The 13,689-nt window shown below is 44.6% G+C and overlaps 1 protein-coding gene across 5 annotated transcripts in view; it reads left to right on the top strand.

The window, feature by feature from the left end:
• The first annotated feature begins 9,652 nt into the window (after positions 1–9,652).
• AMD1 (adenosylmethionine decarboxylase 1) overlaps positions 9,653–13,689 on the top strand; it is a 28,869-nt gene continuing 24,832 nt past the window's right edge. For all 5 annotated transcript variants that reach the window (XR_014227682.1, XR_014227683.1, XR_014227684.1 and 2 more), the window contains exon 1: positions 9,653–10,177. Coding sequence is in view for 2 of the 5 variants with exons in the window: in XM_082307037.1 (XP_082163163.1) it covers positions 10,047–10,177 (131 nt within the window). In the remaining 3 variants the exon portion in view is untranslated. The remainder of the gene's footprint in view (positions 10,178–13,689) is intronic.

Raw genomic sequence — 13,689 nt, 5'->3', positions numbered from 1 at the left:
GACTCGAAGTCTAGAGAACTAGCTCAGATGCAGATGTCAGTACTGCAGGCATCTAAAGGCAGATAATACAAATTCCAGTGCTGATGCTGTAAAGGTGGAAGACGAATGCTCTCGGATCAATGTTCAGCAGGGGTCTTTGTTGCCATTCTTCAAAAATTTTCTAAGAAACTTATTAATATTTTCTCTCCAGTAAAGATGCATCAGTCTTTCAATCCCTCAAACAAAGGCCTGCTTTTATGCAGCCACTTCATGCAGCGTTCATGCGAAATTCTTAGCAGTTTAAATAAATTACATCATTAATAAAATAAATTATTCCGTAGATTATGCTTGATGATAACATAGTTTGTAGTGTTCCTGAAAATGTGTAATAAAACTGTTGCTGTTGCTGCACAGGCAGTTCAGTTCTCTGCGTACTTTTCCCAGCCTGGCCATATAGTTTCGCTGCCACCCTTATGCCTACTCTTCCAGTAGAACAAGTAGACCCTTTGGCGTACCTAGAGAATTTAATGAATCCTTGTCTAAAATAGGTCAGGTGATTCATGCCCTAAACCTACCTGTTCTTCTACATTGACCACCAAGGGAAGCCCTGGGTGATACATCTTAGTTATCAACATCTGCATTGCATATGTAAAAGTTAAATCAGATTCCTTTCTCTGGTGGTGTCTGTAATTGCTTCAGATATTTCATAGCAAAAATGAAACATATGACACCTTCTAAAGAGTTCAAATACATTTTTTCTGAAAGCCAAGAAAGGACTTGAAAGTTCTTTGACCAAAGGAAAATATTGATCAGCCTTTTCATGAATCTTTTTGCCACGGAGTGATTAATGTCTTAAAACTGTCGACAAAGTAAATGCACACAGATGCAGCTGAGAAGAAAACACCAACAGGGAAAGGTGCAGAGATCTGGAGCAGATAATCTGAGGCAGAGGAAAAAGGCAGAACCGGGACAGAACTTACTGAGGGTCTATATAAATAATATTTTTGAGTTTTCTGTGTAAAATTCAATACGGAAGGTTTCTCAAACTGAAATCTATCCTGTTCTAGGCTAGAAAATTAAACTGAGAAAACAGTAAAACTTCACCACTCTAGCAGTCACGTCAAATGCCATAGTGTTAGCATGCTGAATTACATTATTTTCCTGACATAAACAGACCTGGATACAAAGATAGATAAATAAATTCTTAGATTACCTGTCTAAATCTTGCTATTTCCCTTATAAAACTAGAGGCTGAAGAGATTCTCAGAATTTACTTCTTGCTTTAAACCACAGAAAAGAAATCCAAAGTAATGTTTGTACATGATGCTCTACGATTCGAAGAACTCATTTGACATTATTAACCTCTTGTACCCCAACTATGTCGGGTGACTATGAATCAAGAAAATCTGTACTGTCTCCTCCCATTGTTCATGTATGTCACTCTTACTACAAGGAACGAGTTTCCTTGTTGGGCGCAAGTTTGGGTATAGAGTATCCGGATCAGAGGAGTTCTTCAGATGAAAAGCCTTGAACACCTTGCTGAAATATGAATTAAAGAGACTAGAGAGATGGTAGGTAGGAGATAAAAGAGATTTTTTTAGGTACAATCAAGTTATGTTATATGTTGCAAGTACTAAGTTTAAAAAAAAATCAAATTATTATGATTAAACTGACGTATTGCTCAAGATGCACCTTTTTCATAACCAGGCAGCATATATTCTATAATTGCACACAGAATGAAATCATTCGTAAGAGATACTCTGTTGATCAAATGACAAAAAGGCTCCTGCACTTGCAGTTAGTAATAAGTGTATAAAAGTTCAGTGGGTGTCTTCTACCACAATTGGCCTAGCTGGTGCACAGATGCGAAGCTGCAATCAAAGACAGTTGTGCAATTTAGACCTTAGCTAGTATTTTCAAAACATAGAAGGAAGGGTAGTATTAAACTACTAAACAAATATTTAGGAAAAGCAAGGGCACAAAGCATACTCTGGTTTAATTGAGGACTACTGATCCATGGCAAAAAAAAAAGGAGTGCAGTCATGAAAAACTAATATTTTTTGCCAGCACTCCGTTGGACGTTATGATCAGCTCCACTTATGTGCGACTCTATATAAAAGCTTTGCCTTCCAGTCTCCCAAACAGCTAGATTACTTTTTTCTATCATCCAAAAATATGCCCTCTGTCACCATTTATCCTAGAGCAACTTTCAGAAATGAGTCACGACCTTTGTTTGAAGGTTTTTTTTTTGAAATGCTGACAGAAGCTTAGCTGTAGCACTGTCAACAGGGAACGCTACTACAGAGAGACTTAAATGACGCTGTCACATAGAGTAGAATAAATTATTTCAATTGTAAACCAGCTAATTATACATTAAATCTGGTATCTACTCCTCTTTGTTATAAGAAAGCTTTTTCCTGGTATGGATGAAATACAGCAGTGTGCATAGAGCCAAATAAAGAGCCATTTTGTTTTTATCATATATCACTCAGTGTCTTATTTTAAGATTTGTATTTCTATTCATGTGATAGCCTCATGTTTTCTTTTGGCTTCAGTTTCAGAGTTTTAAAATTTTCAATGTACACATTGACAAATACCCCAGAGGTTAAATCCCCATTTATTAATGTCTGAAATCTCATTATTTTTGAACAAATCTCATTAGTTTAAGACCTAACTGGTGATTTTTTATGCTTAGGCTTATTAAAATTGATAATAATATAACCAATGTAAATCCCTTCTTTATATAAATGAGCAATTAGAAACAATGTAAGCAATTAAAAGCTATATAAATATATTGTCATTACTTTTGTGATCAATGTGATGAAATTTTCCCTGCGGAAGGTTGATTATAAATCAATCACAATCAGATGTCTCTGCAGAAGCTACCAGTATAAAGAGGAGACAGCCTGGCTTTCCTCAATCAAGTCAACTTTAATAAAGATCTCTTATGTGTTCATTTGGTATTTAACTACAGTACATGCCAATGCAATGAAATAATTTAACTAAAATATCTAATTTTTTTGTGATGTTTCTCTTGTTCTCTCACCGTGGGCAAATGGAGGGGAGAGGGTAGAGCAGATACAACCTGAATTCCTATTGTAAAAATAAGCAGAATAAAATTTTGTACTGACAAAAAACATCATAAATAAGAACAAAGGGCGCAGTTCATTTTCCTCCCTGGAACCCCTCTCCGAAGGTCAGTTCTGATTATCCCGTATCCCGGTGACAGATGACAATAGCTAATACTGTGAATTACCTTTTCTTCCTCTCAAAGGAGCTACGAGGAATCTGCCTTTCTCCTTCTGGTATGCATGCTAATACTTCTGTACATGAATAGCTTCATAGATTTGTGTACCTCTGTTGACTTCAAATTAGTTTCAAAGTTAAACATGTAAATTTTTGCAGGAGTATGGCCTTTGTTTGCACATTGACTTCCTTTAGACTGGACTAAAATGACCGATATGACCAGGAGCGTTTGGAGATTGTGGAAGGGGAGAAAGTATGAGTTTGGCTTCTGTATGTGTAAGAAAGATTTCTATTGACTGACAGCTTTGTTTTCAAGTGCCACAGGAGGACTGGGGTCATAAGGAGAGCCGTTGGTTTGCCTCATTTAGTAAGGCAATCTTGGATGTTTTTAGGATCAGAAATGGTCATTTTCTTGCTTTGTATTAGTGACTGCAAATGAACATTGTTTTAAAGATACAGCTGATGCCATAGGGCAGAAGCTTAGGTGAGTCTTTTCGTTTTCAGGAACGCAACTGCAAAACATCTCAAGCAGCAGTTTCTATGTACTTTTTAATTATCCAAATGTAGGGATTGACACAAGTTTTTAGAACACTGAAAAAATAACATCAATAAGAAAAAAGCAGGATTACCCAGTTCTCTTTCTTCAGTCCCTCTCTGAAGATCACCTGTAACTAGTTGAGAATATAGTTGAATAATATCATATATTTAGTAAATCAGGTACAAATAGAAAGTGAAGCAGAAGGCAACTACAACTGAGCTAAAAGCATTTATAAGTAATCTTCATAGATAAAGACAAAACATTTCTGTTGTAATCCTTACATTGTGAATTACATTTGTTATTGCATTCAGTGCATTATATTAATTAATCAAATGCATATGAAAAAGTGTATAGGCATGATAGTCATTGCCTAACAAAGGGGAGTTGACACTAATGACAGAAGAGGGCTACAACAGTTATAGAACAATTTGGAGAGGTCAAAATTGATTTGGGGAAAGATGGTAAGAGCTTCTACTCCAAAAGTAAACAATATTCTCAATTTCAAAAGGACAAGCTTTGATAAACAAGGGAACTTTTACTTGTGAAGTCAGGGACTGAGGAATTCAAATATTGAGGATAATTATTTAAAGTGAAAAGGATAAAAGTATGTGGACTTTGTGTCTCAAGAAAGCAGGGAAAGTTCTACTGAAGGGCTTCAGAGCTAGTTGAATAAATAACCACAAGCAAAAACCAAAACATTTACAAAATGGCAAAGAGGATTAAGCACAAAGGAAATGTTATCTGAGGGATCAAGAAAAGGAAGGACAAAGTGAGAATTGCCAAAATTCAAGCTGAGTTAGACTTCCAAAAGGATATGAAAAGCAAACAACAAAAAATATTCTTCATCCCCATAAACAAAAGACAATAAAGAAAGGGCTGCAGTGCTATGAAATATGAAATGGAGGGAGATGGAAGATAATCTTGGCAAAAGATAAATTGCACTTAGCTATTGATCTGAAATGAATACTTTGCCTTGGTTTTTAACAAGTACAATGACTGATCATGGGAGTAAAGACAGTTTAGATAATGGCAGGAGTGTGTGGAAAAGCATCGTTCAGAACAAAGGTAGAGCAGACCTCAAGAAAATAAATGCAGCCTGTTCAAGAGACCGCATCTTCTCCACCCCATTCTTGAAAGGAACTAGCATGGGAGCTCACGGGTCTCCTGCCAGGTGAATAGAGAGGAGCAAATTTCACACCTGTCACCAAAAAGGTGGTTGATTCCAGCAGAGGTGGTTTTATAGCCCATCACCGTGACATGCAGGCCTGCAGAACACATGTAAACTAGTAGCAATTACAATTTAGGCCAAAATTGAAAATCCTAGCCTTTTTATTTCACTCACCTTTTCCAAATGTAGTTGAGTGATTATTCTATTTGCCAAATATTTGCTGCTGGATATGTAAGCTAAACTTCAAGAAGCTTCAGTAATTTCATGTTTTTAATAAGACATAATATACGCTATCCAAATATTAAATGTATGCTACTTCTACTATTACGATTTAACATATACAGAATTTTACAAGACTGACTTCATTGTCAAAACTTCCTTTTTTTTTTTTTTTTTATGAGCAATTGTCATTTGTCAGGAGATAAACTGTGTGGCAGTACTACACTTACAACTATCAGTCAAATCTGAACTAACTGCAGGGGAAACCATAATGGCATCCTGAAAAGGATTTTACAGAAGGACAATTCTTTGTATTTACTTTCCTCATTTAATTTAGAAGGATATTTGCTGGCTGTAGACAATAAATTAATTTATTCAGTAGGAAATAACCATACGAGGTGCTTGCAATCACTATTCTGAGGTAAAAATAGCTCAAGTTACTGTGAGATCATTGCTGCTTGTTACTATGATGACACAATTTAGAATTTCTGTCATGTAGAAGAACAGCCCAGATTTACTGAGAAATTCTGTTCCCTGACTTTTGGCTCTCTGAACTGTGAAGTTGGCGGTGGTTGCTGTCCTCACCGTAAGCAGAAATCTGAGAAGTGGGGCAAGTAAATCAGAATGGGAATGGAGGAGCAGGGCCAGGTTGGCAATATTAGAGATGAGTGCTTTCGTTTTTAAACAACGGGAAAGAATGCCTTGAAAGTCATGCATTCTCTGTGCCTACACTGGCTCTGTAGCAACTCGCTTTTCTGTTCTTTTTGTAGCAACCATCAAAACAATTGAGGAAGACAGCAAAAGTGCTCCTCTTCACAGCACGCTACAGTTTTTGCTTCTCACGGTCGCGTACCGGGGTTGCATAGAATTAGCGTAACATAACCTTTACATAAATATTAACAATGAATGATCTCTTTCCCAAAGAGTGAGCACGATTCTGTGCTGCCTGTTGGGTGGAGGGCTGGTAAAGGTGGCTTTATTCCATATCTGAATCTTCATTTTTCTTGGCAATGCCTCTCATGTAAGTTGGCAGCTCTAAATTACTTTGCTGCCACAGCCCCCTATGGATCATTGCAGCAGCTCAAAATAGCTGTTCAAAGTGAGGAAACCTCTACACAAGGAGTATTCCCTAGGGAGAAATTTCAAGAACTCTACAGCCCCTTTGTGCTACTGGGAAAGTGTAAAGAGACTGGATAAGAATACAGAATTCTTCATTGTCCTATCCGTACAATAAAACATTCATACTTTCTCATCTTTCTTTCTGGACTCGATTATTTGTTGACACCAAGCTTGCCCTATTCAAGAATATGGGTAAGAGCAAAGATTGCTTCACGCCAGCTCTGTGAGCTCTGTGTTCTGCAGCTGCTTTAGCAATGAAAATGGGGAGCAGCTTCGGCACCCTACAGGCTTGCATCCTGTTCCTGACTGCCCCAAAGCTCTGTTTCAGCATGCGGGAACTCTGAACTGCTCTGACTGTTGGGCTTGGTTACACACCTAACACAAAAAAATGCAAAAAGAGTTGATATAGTTACAACAGTTTTTTACTACATACAATTTCCTCCTGCGCACAGGGTAATGTACCTGGCCAGTTACAGCCTGTTGCGCCAGCAGATTACTACAAAGGAACCAGATCATAAACAATTTTTGGCCCCGTGTCTCACAATCATATGATGATATCTGAGCCTTCCTGTCTTACCGAGCCTTCCTTCCTCCAGATTCAAATGTCTGACTAATGTTATTAAATCAATTTAAAAACTGCTCTAGTTAAATTACTGCCACCCCTTTGAATGGCCATTTTCAAACCTGCTAGTCCTTCAGCTCCCGGTCTGCCCTTTATCTCTGGGTAATCTCAGTTGTAAACATGAATTCAGCGACCATCTTTCCAACGATGACACACAGAACGTCCCTCTAATCCACAACAATCTCCTTCTGTCCTTCCTGAAACCTCAGCCTGTCTCTCAGACAATACTTTGTTCATGTCTAGTTGTCAGTCAAGTTCAAAAAAGAGCTTTCAGTGTTTCCCTCCTTTCTCTCCTCCACCTGTTTCGTGTGAACCTTTCAGCAATCCAGCCTGTCATGAAGGAAGGCCTGCAGCCTTCAGAGTTAATGTAAACCTCTTTTTAGGTGTTCATACCCATACTCTCTGGCTTCAAATATACTACATCACCCTACTACGTTTCTATCACATCAGACAAAGTACTTGTCTTTGTTTTCAAATTCTTTCACTGTTTCATCTTACTCAGGGTTGAGATCATTTCCCTCCTCATGTCAGCTGGTGATACTGGGCTGTATTGTCCCTTGTTAGACTTTCAAACAAGTACTTCACACCGTTTTGTAGGTTATCCTTCACAGTGAGAGGCTCCCTAGAAATAAAAAGGAATTGACTTCATTTTTTTGAGCTTTGTCCTTCTCTGCAGTGTCTTGGAGACGTTCTTATGGGCGAATGGTGTGCCTTAAAACCAAGCGACGACAGTCACAGCTCGTGGGTTAGGCCCACTCAGGCTAGTGTCTGGTGGCAGGTGAGAAGACACTGAAGTCCTGAATTGGGCAAGTAAGAGAAAGCAGTAGTTGAAGGGGGCAGACATGAGCACAGTCAGACTTCAGGAAATGCTGGAGTTGGTGTGCACGTGGTCCGAGATGCGGGGTGAGACCACGCTACAGTCAAAGATCAGGAAGTCAGAGACTCCGTACAAGACAGGATTCGAGACCAGAAAAAGACACATCTGGTTGGAGCAGTGTCACACAGATCGCTTGCAAACAGAAAGTAGGATTGAGTATCTGACTGAAAACCAGACACTAATGTTAAACTAACAGGAGACAGCACTAGGAACTCGTATTACAGATCCAGAAACACGGAGAGGGGGGCTAGTATTAAAAATAAAGAAGGGATAGAGCTGTGCAGAGTCCACAAACTCTCAGCTGTCATAAGTTTCATAAGCACTTTAAGCCGATATAACCCATCATGGCTACTGAAAAAAGTGGTCCTGCACTCCTCATCCATAATTTCTTGTGCATGCCCAAGCGTGACCTCTTATTTATACCAACACAAGTGTTTATGTAGCTGGGACGTGAAGTGGCTTGGGAAACTGATGCATGTTAAAGCTGATCACAATTAAAAACTATTAACCATTATTAAAACTAAGCAGTTAGCATTAAACCTGATGCAGTCCACTACATAGCCACAAAGTGCTTGTACTGGCACAAAGAAGGAGGCAGAACGCAGGCAGAAATAAATGGTTGAGAAAGGATGACCTTCTTCTTATGGTAGTAACAACTTAGCCAAAGTTAATAAAAACCAGTGAAACCACAGCACTGGAGAACATGTTTCTCTGCCAGCTATAAGGCTGTGTTAAGGGTGCATACAGTGGCGACTAGCCACCTAGGGAATGATTCACATCCAGCTGCCTTGGGAATGACTCACTGAGTCAGTGAGTCACTCCACTGGTGGACAGAGCCCACTGCCTATTATGTTTTCCGATACTATCTCACTGTCTCCTAGTAGGGATTCATTCATCTGTCCTCAGCCATCTGCTGCTGCTTGTCCCATGCTGTACATTGTAAGCTCATTGGGGCAGACAGTATTTTCTGTTCTTCCTTTGCTCGGTAGTGATGGTTTCCTTGGAATATAAAGTATTGCAATACTGGACTATAAGGTATTATAATATTGATGAAAAATGTTTTAAACGATCATAAAGCTGTTTAGTTTGCAAGAATTTGTTCTAAATATAAAAAAAAAAAAAAATACTGCAGGTAGGCAGATATTTACACATGGACATACACCCACTCCTGCCCGGCAGCCGCCTTCTCTCCCGTGCGGCGCACAGAGCTGCACATGCCCTCCCCAGGCACTTGCTCCTTCTGCCACGCACACACACACACACACGTATAAATAACTTCTTACTCCTTGGTCACACACGCTCAGCTCCTCCAAGGGAAGAGGGGAGCGAGAATTATGTTTGAACGCTCAGTTAAGCCTCCTCTTTACTAGCGAGTCATGCACGTTTAATAAGCGCAGAGGGAGGGCTGCAGCTTCGGCCCGGGAAGAGGCTTTATTCTCGGGCTTGCTCCTCGCTACGCGCGTACTTGCTCCGGGGTTTGCTCCCCCGCCGTCTCTCGGCCATGTTCAGCCCTGCTCCCCCTCACAGCCCCCCGATCGCCCACTGCCGACCACAGGCCGCGCTTTCCCCCCACCCCCGGGGACGGCGCGGCCCGACCCCGGCGTGGCCGCCACACCGCGGCCCCAGGCGCTGCCCCGGCCCCGCCGCCGCCCGCTCTCCCCGCTCCCGCTCCCTGCGGGAGGGCGGGCGGGCTGCAGTGGGTGGGGCCGGAGGAACCGGCATATGCCTCGACAGGCGTCAGCGCCGCCCTATGGGAAGCGGGGGAGGGCGGGCCCGAGCGGCGGCGGCCCAATGGCGAGCGCGATCCTACGTGATGCGGTTACCTGCGAGCTATAAAAGCGGCTGAGTGCGCGCTAGCTCCTCGCTTACACAGTATGGCCGGCGACATTAGCTAGCGCTCGCTCAACGCTCTTCTCTGTAACAGGGGAACACACGGACTACAAGGAACCGAACCGCATCGCCTGCCCGCCCGCACCCCCGCTCGGACTGTAACCCTCTCACACACGCTCACGCCGCATCCGCCGCCGCGCACTCCGGGTGGTTTTCGCTGGTTTAAAAAAAAAAAAACCAACCTTTCTTCTTATTATTCCTCCTTTTTTTTTTTTTAAATTAATATTAAAAAAAAAAAAAATCCCTTAGAAGGTGAAACCCGCCCGGGACGGACTGGGACCCGGCGGCGGCAGCAGCGCGGCCCGTGCAGCAGCAAACGGTAGCGGCCGGGGGCGGTAGTTTGGTTGTCGTTAATTTCTGTGGTTGTTGGTTGCCGAGTTGTCTCACCATGAAGGAGAACGGTGCACACTTCTTCGAAGGGACCGAGAAGCTGTTGGAGGTGTGGTTCGCCCGGCAGCAGCCCGCGCAGCAGGAGCCGCACCAGAGCAAGGGGTCCGGCGATCTTCGCACCATACCCAGGTCCGTTAACGGCTGGGGTGGGTTTGGGGGGGTGGGGGGGAGTGCGGCGGTTGGGAGCGCTGCCCTTAACGGCCGGGGGGCGGGAGGGGCCGGTGAATGGCCGGCGCACGCGGGGCCCGGGTGTGGTGGCGGCGGCGCGGAGCTGGGCGGGGAGGCGGCGGGCAGAGTGTGTGAGAGGAGCGGAGCGGAGCGGGGGTGTAATGGCCGTGCGCGGGCTGGCGGCAGCGCTGAGGGGAGGCTGGTTCCGGGGTGGCTCGGGAGAGCCGTTGGTGGCAACGGCCGCGCGCGCGCGCGGCGGGCTCGGCCCTTCCGCGGCCGCCGAGCTGTCGGCCTCCTTCCCCTTCGCCGGGTGACAGCCCCGGCCTCTCCCGTCTGCCGCCGCGGGAGGGCAGGGGGTGACCTTCCGCTGCCCTCCAGAGACCCCCCTCAAGGCCGCGGCGCCGGCCCGCGGAGGCAGGGAGCCTCGTCCCGGCCGGGGCGGGAGCGGGCGGGGGGGTGGGGGGGAGGTGGCAGTGCCGGGGACGGCGCGGCGCGGAAGCCATTCCCTGCCGCCACCTCGTGTAGCCCCGTGCGGTCCCTGCTGGCAACATGTGGCGGCGGGGAGAGGAGAGCCGGGCGTGTGCCGCGCCGGCCGGGAGCGCCTGCGGCGGGTGGCGGAGTGTCGCAGTGCTGCTGGCGGCCGGGGGCACGGCAGCGGCGCCCACTCCTCTGCGCCAAGCCCCCGCGCACGTTGCGGCTCCCGGCAGCCGCCTGGTAGTGGCCGGCCCCTCTCGCGGTGGGAGCCGTGGAAGTCTTTTTGCGGCGGGGCTTCTTGCTCCCGCCGGCTTCGGGATGGGAAGGCTCGGAAAATCCCTGCCCGTTGAGACCGGCTGTGCTGTGGAGAGCGGGGGACAGGGAATCTCGTTCCCAGTTCATGGAGGGTGGCAAGGGAAAGGGGAGATCCCGTTCGCTGTCGTGACGAGGATTGATGGTTCCCTCACATGGCCGGTTTCGCAGCGACCTCCGGCGCGGTGCGGCCGGACAGGTTCATACAGCGGCTCTGACGGAGGGAAGCAGGCGGCTCCCGGGAGCCCTTCCCGCGTCTCCCTGCGGCGTGGTAGGCACCGGAGCGAGGCGGGCAGCGGCGGGGGGGGCCGCCCCCCCTCCCCCGTCCAGAAGTGTGGCTGGAGCCGCGATTTACACGTGAGTCCGCTGGCTCGGCGCCCGGGCCGTGCTGCCTCTTCTTTCCCCCATTGACAAGTTCAGGCCAATGGGAGCGGGGCGCCGCCAGGGGGTGGGCCCGCGCCTGTCACCCAATGGGCATGTGAAGAATGCGCTGGCGCTTCTTTCACTGCCACCCGGGGCGAGGGGGGGAGGCCCGAGGCCCGCACGGTTCCTTGCCTACACGTGTTTCGGACTCGGCCCTCTCTGGGAAGGGGGCAGCTCTTCCCTCCGGTGCCTGAGGTATGCCTTTGTTAGCGCGGCAGCCGATGGCCACCTACCGGCACGCAGGTCATCTTTGAAACCATGCTGGGCAAGACAGGCATGAGATGTCTTTACTGTAGCTTGCCAGTACAGTATTTTGTAGGGGGGGAGTCTGTAAAACCGGAATACCTAGACTTCTGACTTGCAATAATCAGGGATTCAACTATAGAAAACTGCAGAAAATGATGTTCTGGCACCAGTGTCCTGGAAGTGTCAGAAAATGGGCGCTGCAAGCTTGAAGTACAAAGTAAAATCTGCTTATGTACCCTGGCATGGACCCAGAACTACGTACAGGTTTATAGGAGGGACATGATTGGTGTGTAGATGTAATCAGATGACATAGTTGAAAAAAGCAGGCTTGTTTTAAGCATACAGGGCAAATCTGAAGGTTACACTTATGTCAGTAGTTTACTGTCAGTATGGTAAACTGCCCAGCTTTTCAGGTTCAGATGGTAGCTGGAGGATCTGATGTTTTCAGTGTATCCAGATCTGCTTGTGTATATCACTGTTATCCACTGGTCTTTGGTCAGGGAGCTCAGAGGAGAGCTTGTCATGATGTATTGAATGTTTGGAATATGGTAATGATGGTAGTGTCTCCATTCAAAGGCGTACTTAGCATATGCTGTTTGTCTTTTCCTTTGTTTTGGTATTTCTCAGCAAATTTCCTGTGTGTGTATATTGGTAGAGTTAGCTATCCAAAGATGTGAATTGCCAGTGGGCAGATAACTGCCTTTCCTGAAATAATAAATAGCCCACGTTGTGTGTGTATGTATATGTGTATACACCACTAGCTCATAGGTAGTGGAAGCTTCATTTCTGCCGTGCCAGAAGCACTGCAGAATACATGTTTAGCTCTGACCTGTTTGTGTGATGAGGTAGTTTGCTCATGTAACTTTGACTTGTGAGGATATTTAGACCTTTTTGAATAATGCGCTTAACATAGAAATCATCAGATGTGGTTATACAGTTCTTTGAGTTCTTAACTGTATTTTAGTGGTGTAGCAGATACCACAAGGTAACAACTTGTATGATGTCCGGGCAATCCTGGAAGACCATTGCAAATCCTAGCTGAAATACGTGCAGATGATCTGAGTTATGTAGGCACTTCAGGATTCCTGTTGTGTTTGACTTTAAATGTGAAAGATTCCAAAAGTACTCGTTTGACTCTGTGTTAATATGCTGGTGCTGAAATATACGGATCTAGTTTAGAGATGGCATTCTGCAGATGCTTTCCACATTGACACATTCATGCTCTCTGTTCTGTTTGTCAGGTCAGGCTCAAGTTTACAATACTGCAAACTTAATTTTTTAAAACTGCTCAATGGCATTTAATGTAATTGCAAGGCAGTATGGTTTAGATATGGCTGTAAAGTTTTAATAGAGTAGGTACAAACTGTTAACTGTTGAACATGTGGTCTTTAACACCATTTCAGAGCTGTGAGCAAGCTTTGAAGGCCTTTGTGTTAACTGGCTCTTAATACAAGATGCTAATTGAAGTTGTGTACTTTTTTGGTAGGAAGCTGTGACGTGTCTGAAAATTGCTGTTAACCTGCATTAACCTGTGTCCAGGGGTAATTGTCAGTGATGCTGTGTTGCTAGCATGAAATGAAGTTTTATAAACATTCTCTTCTTGAAAATTGTCAGAACTAAATTATTTACTACAGTTGATAGTTGCAAATGAAAAAATTCTGAATGCAATATATCCCACTATGCAAATTCTATAAAGGCAATTGAATAAGCTAGTTTATGTTGAATGGAACTTGAAATCAAAGCTGAAACTGTAGAACAATACCTAAATTAGAATCAAGTTGCAAACCAGTTGAGCTTGCCTTTTGTATTGTAATACCTGCTTAGTAGTGAAATGTGAGCCATTCATCTACTGAATGACTAAGCTGGTGCTCAAAGCCAAAAATTTCCATGTTGTGTGTGCTTGCTAGGGATTGGATATTTTAAAGTCTTTGCTGGGTATCACCAGCAAAAAAAAGGAAAAAAAGTTCAAGAACTGATACAAATAAGATGTTTCACTTTTTCCTCCTGTGGGCAAGCCT

Source organism: Platalea leucorodia, assembly GCF_965183815.1.
Source record: "Platalea leucorodia genome assembly, chromosome: 3".
Lineage (NCBI taxonomy): Eukaryota > Metazoa > Chordata > Aves > Pelecaniformes > Threskiornithidae > Platalea > Platalea leucorodia.
This window is presented reverse-complemented; position numbering and strand designations above follow the sequence as displayed.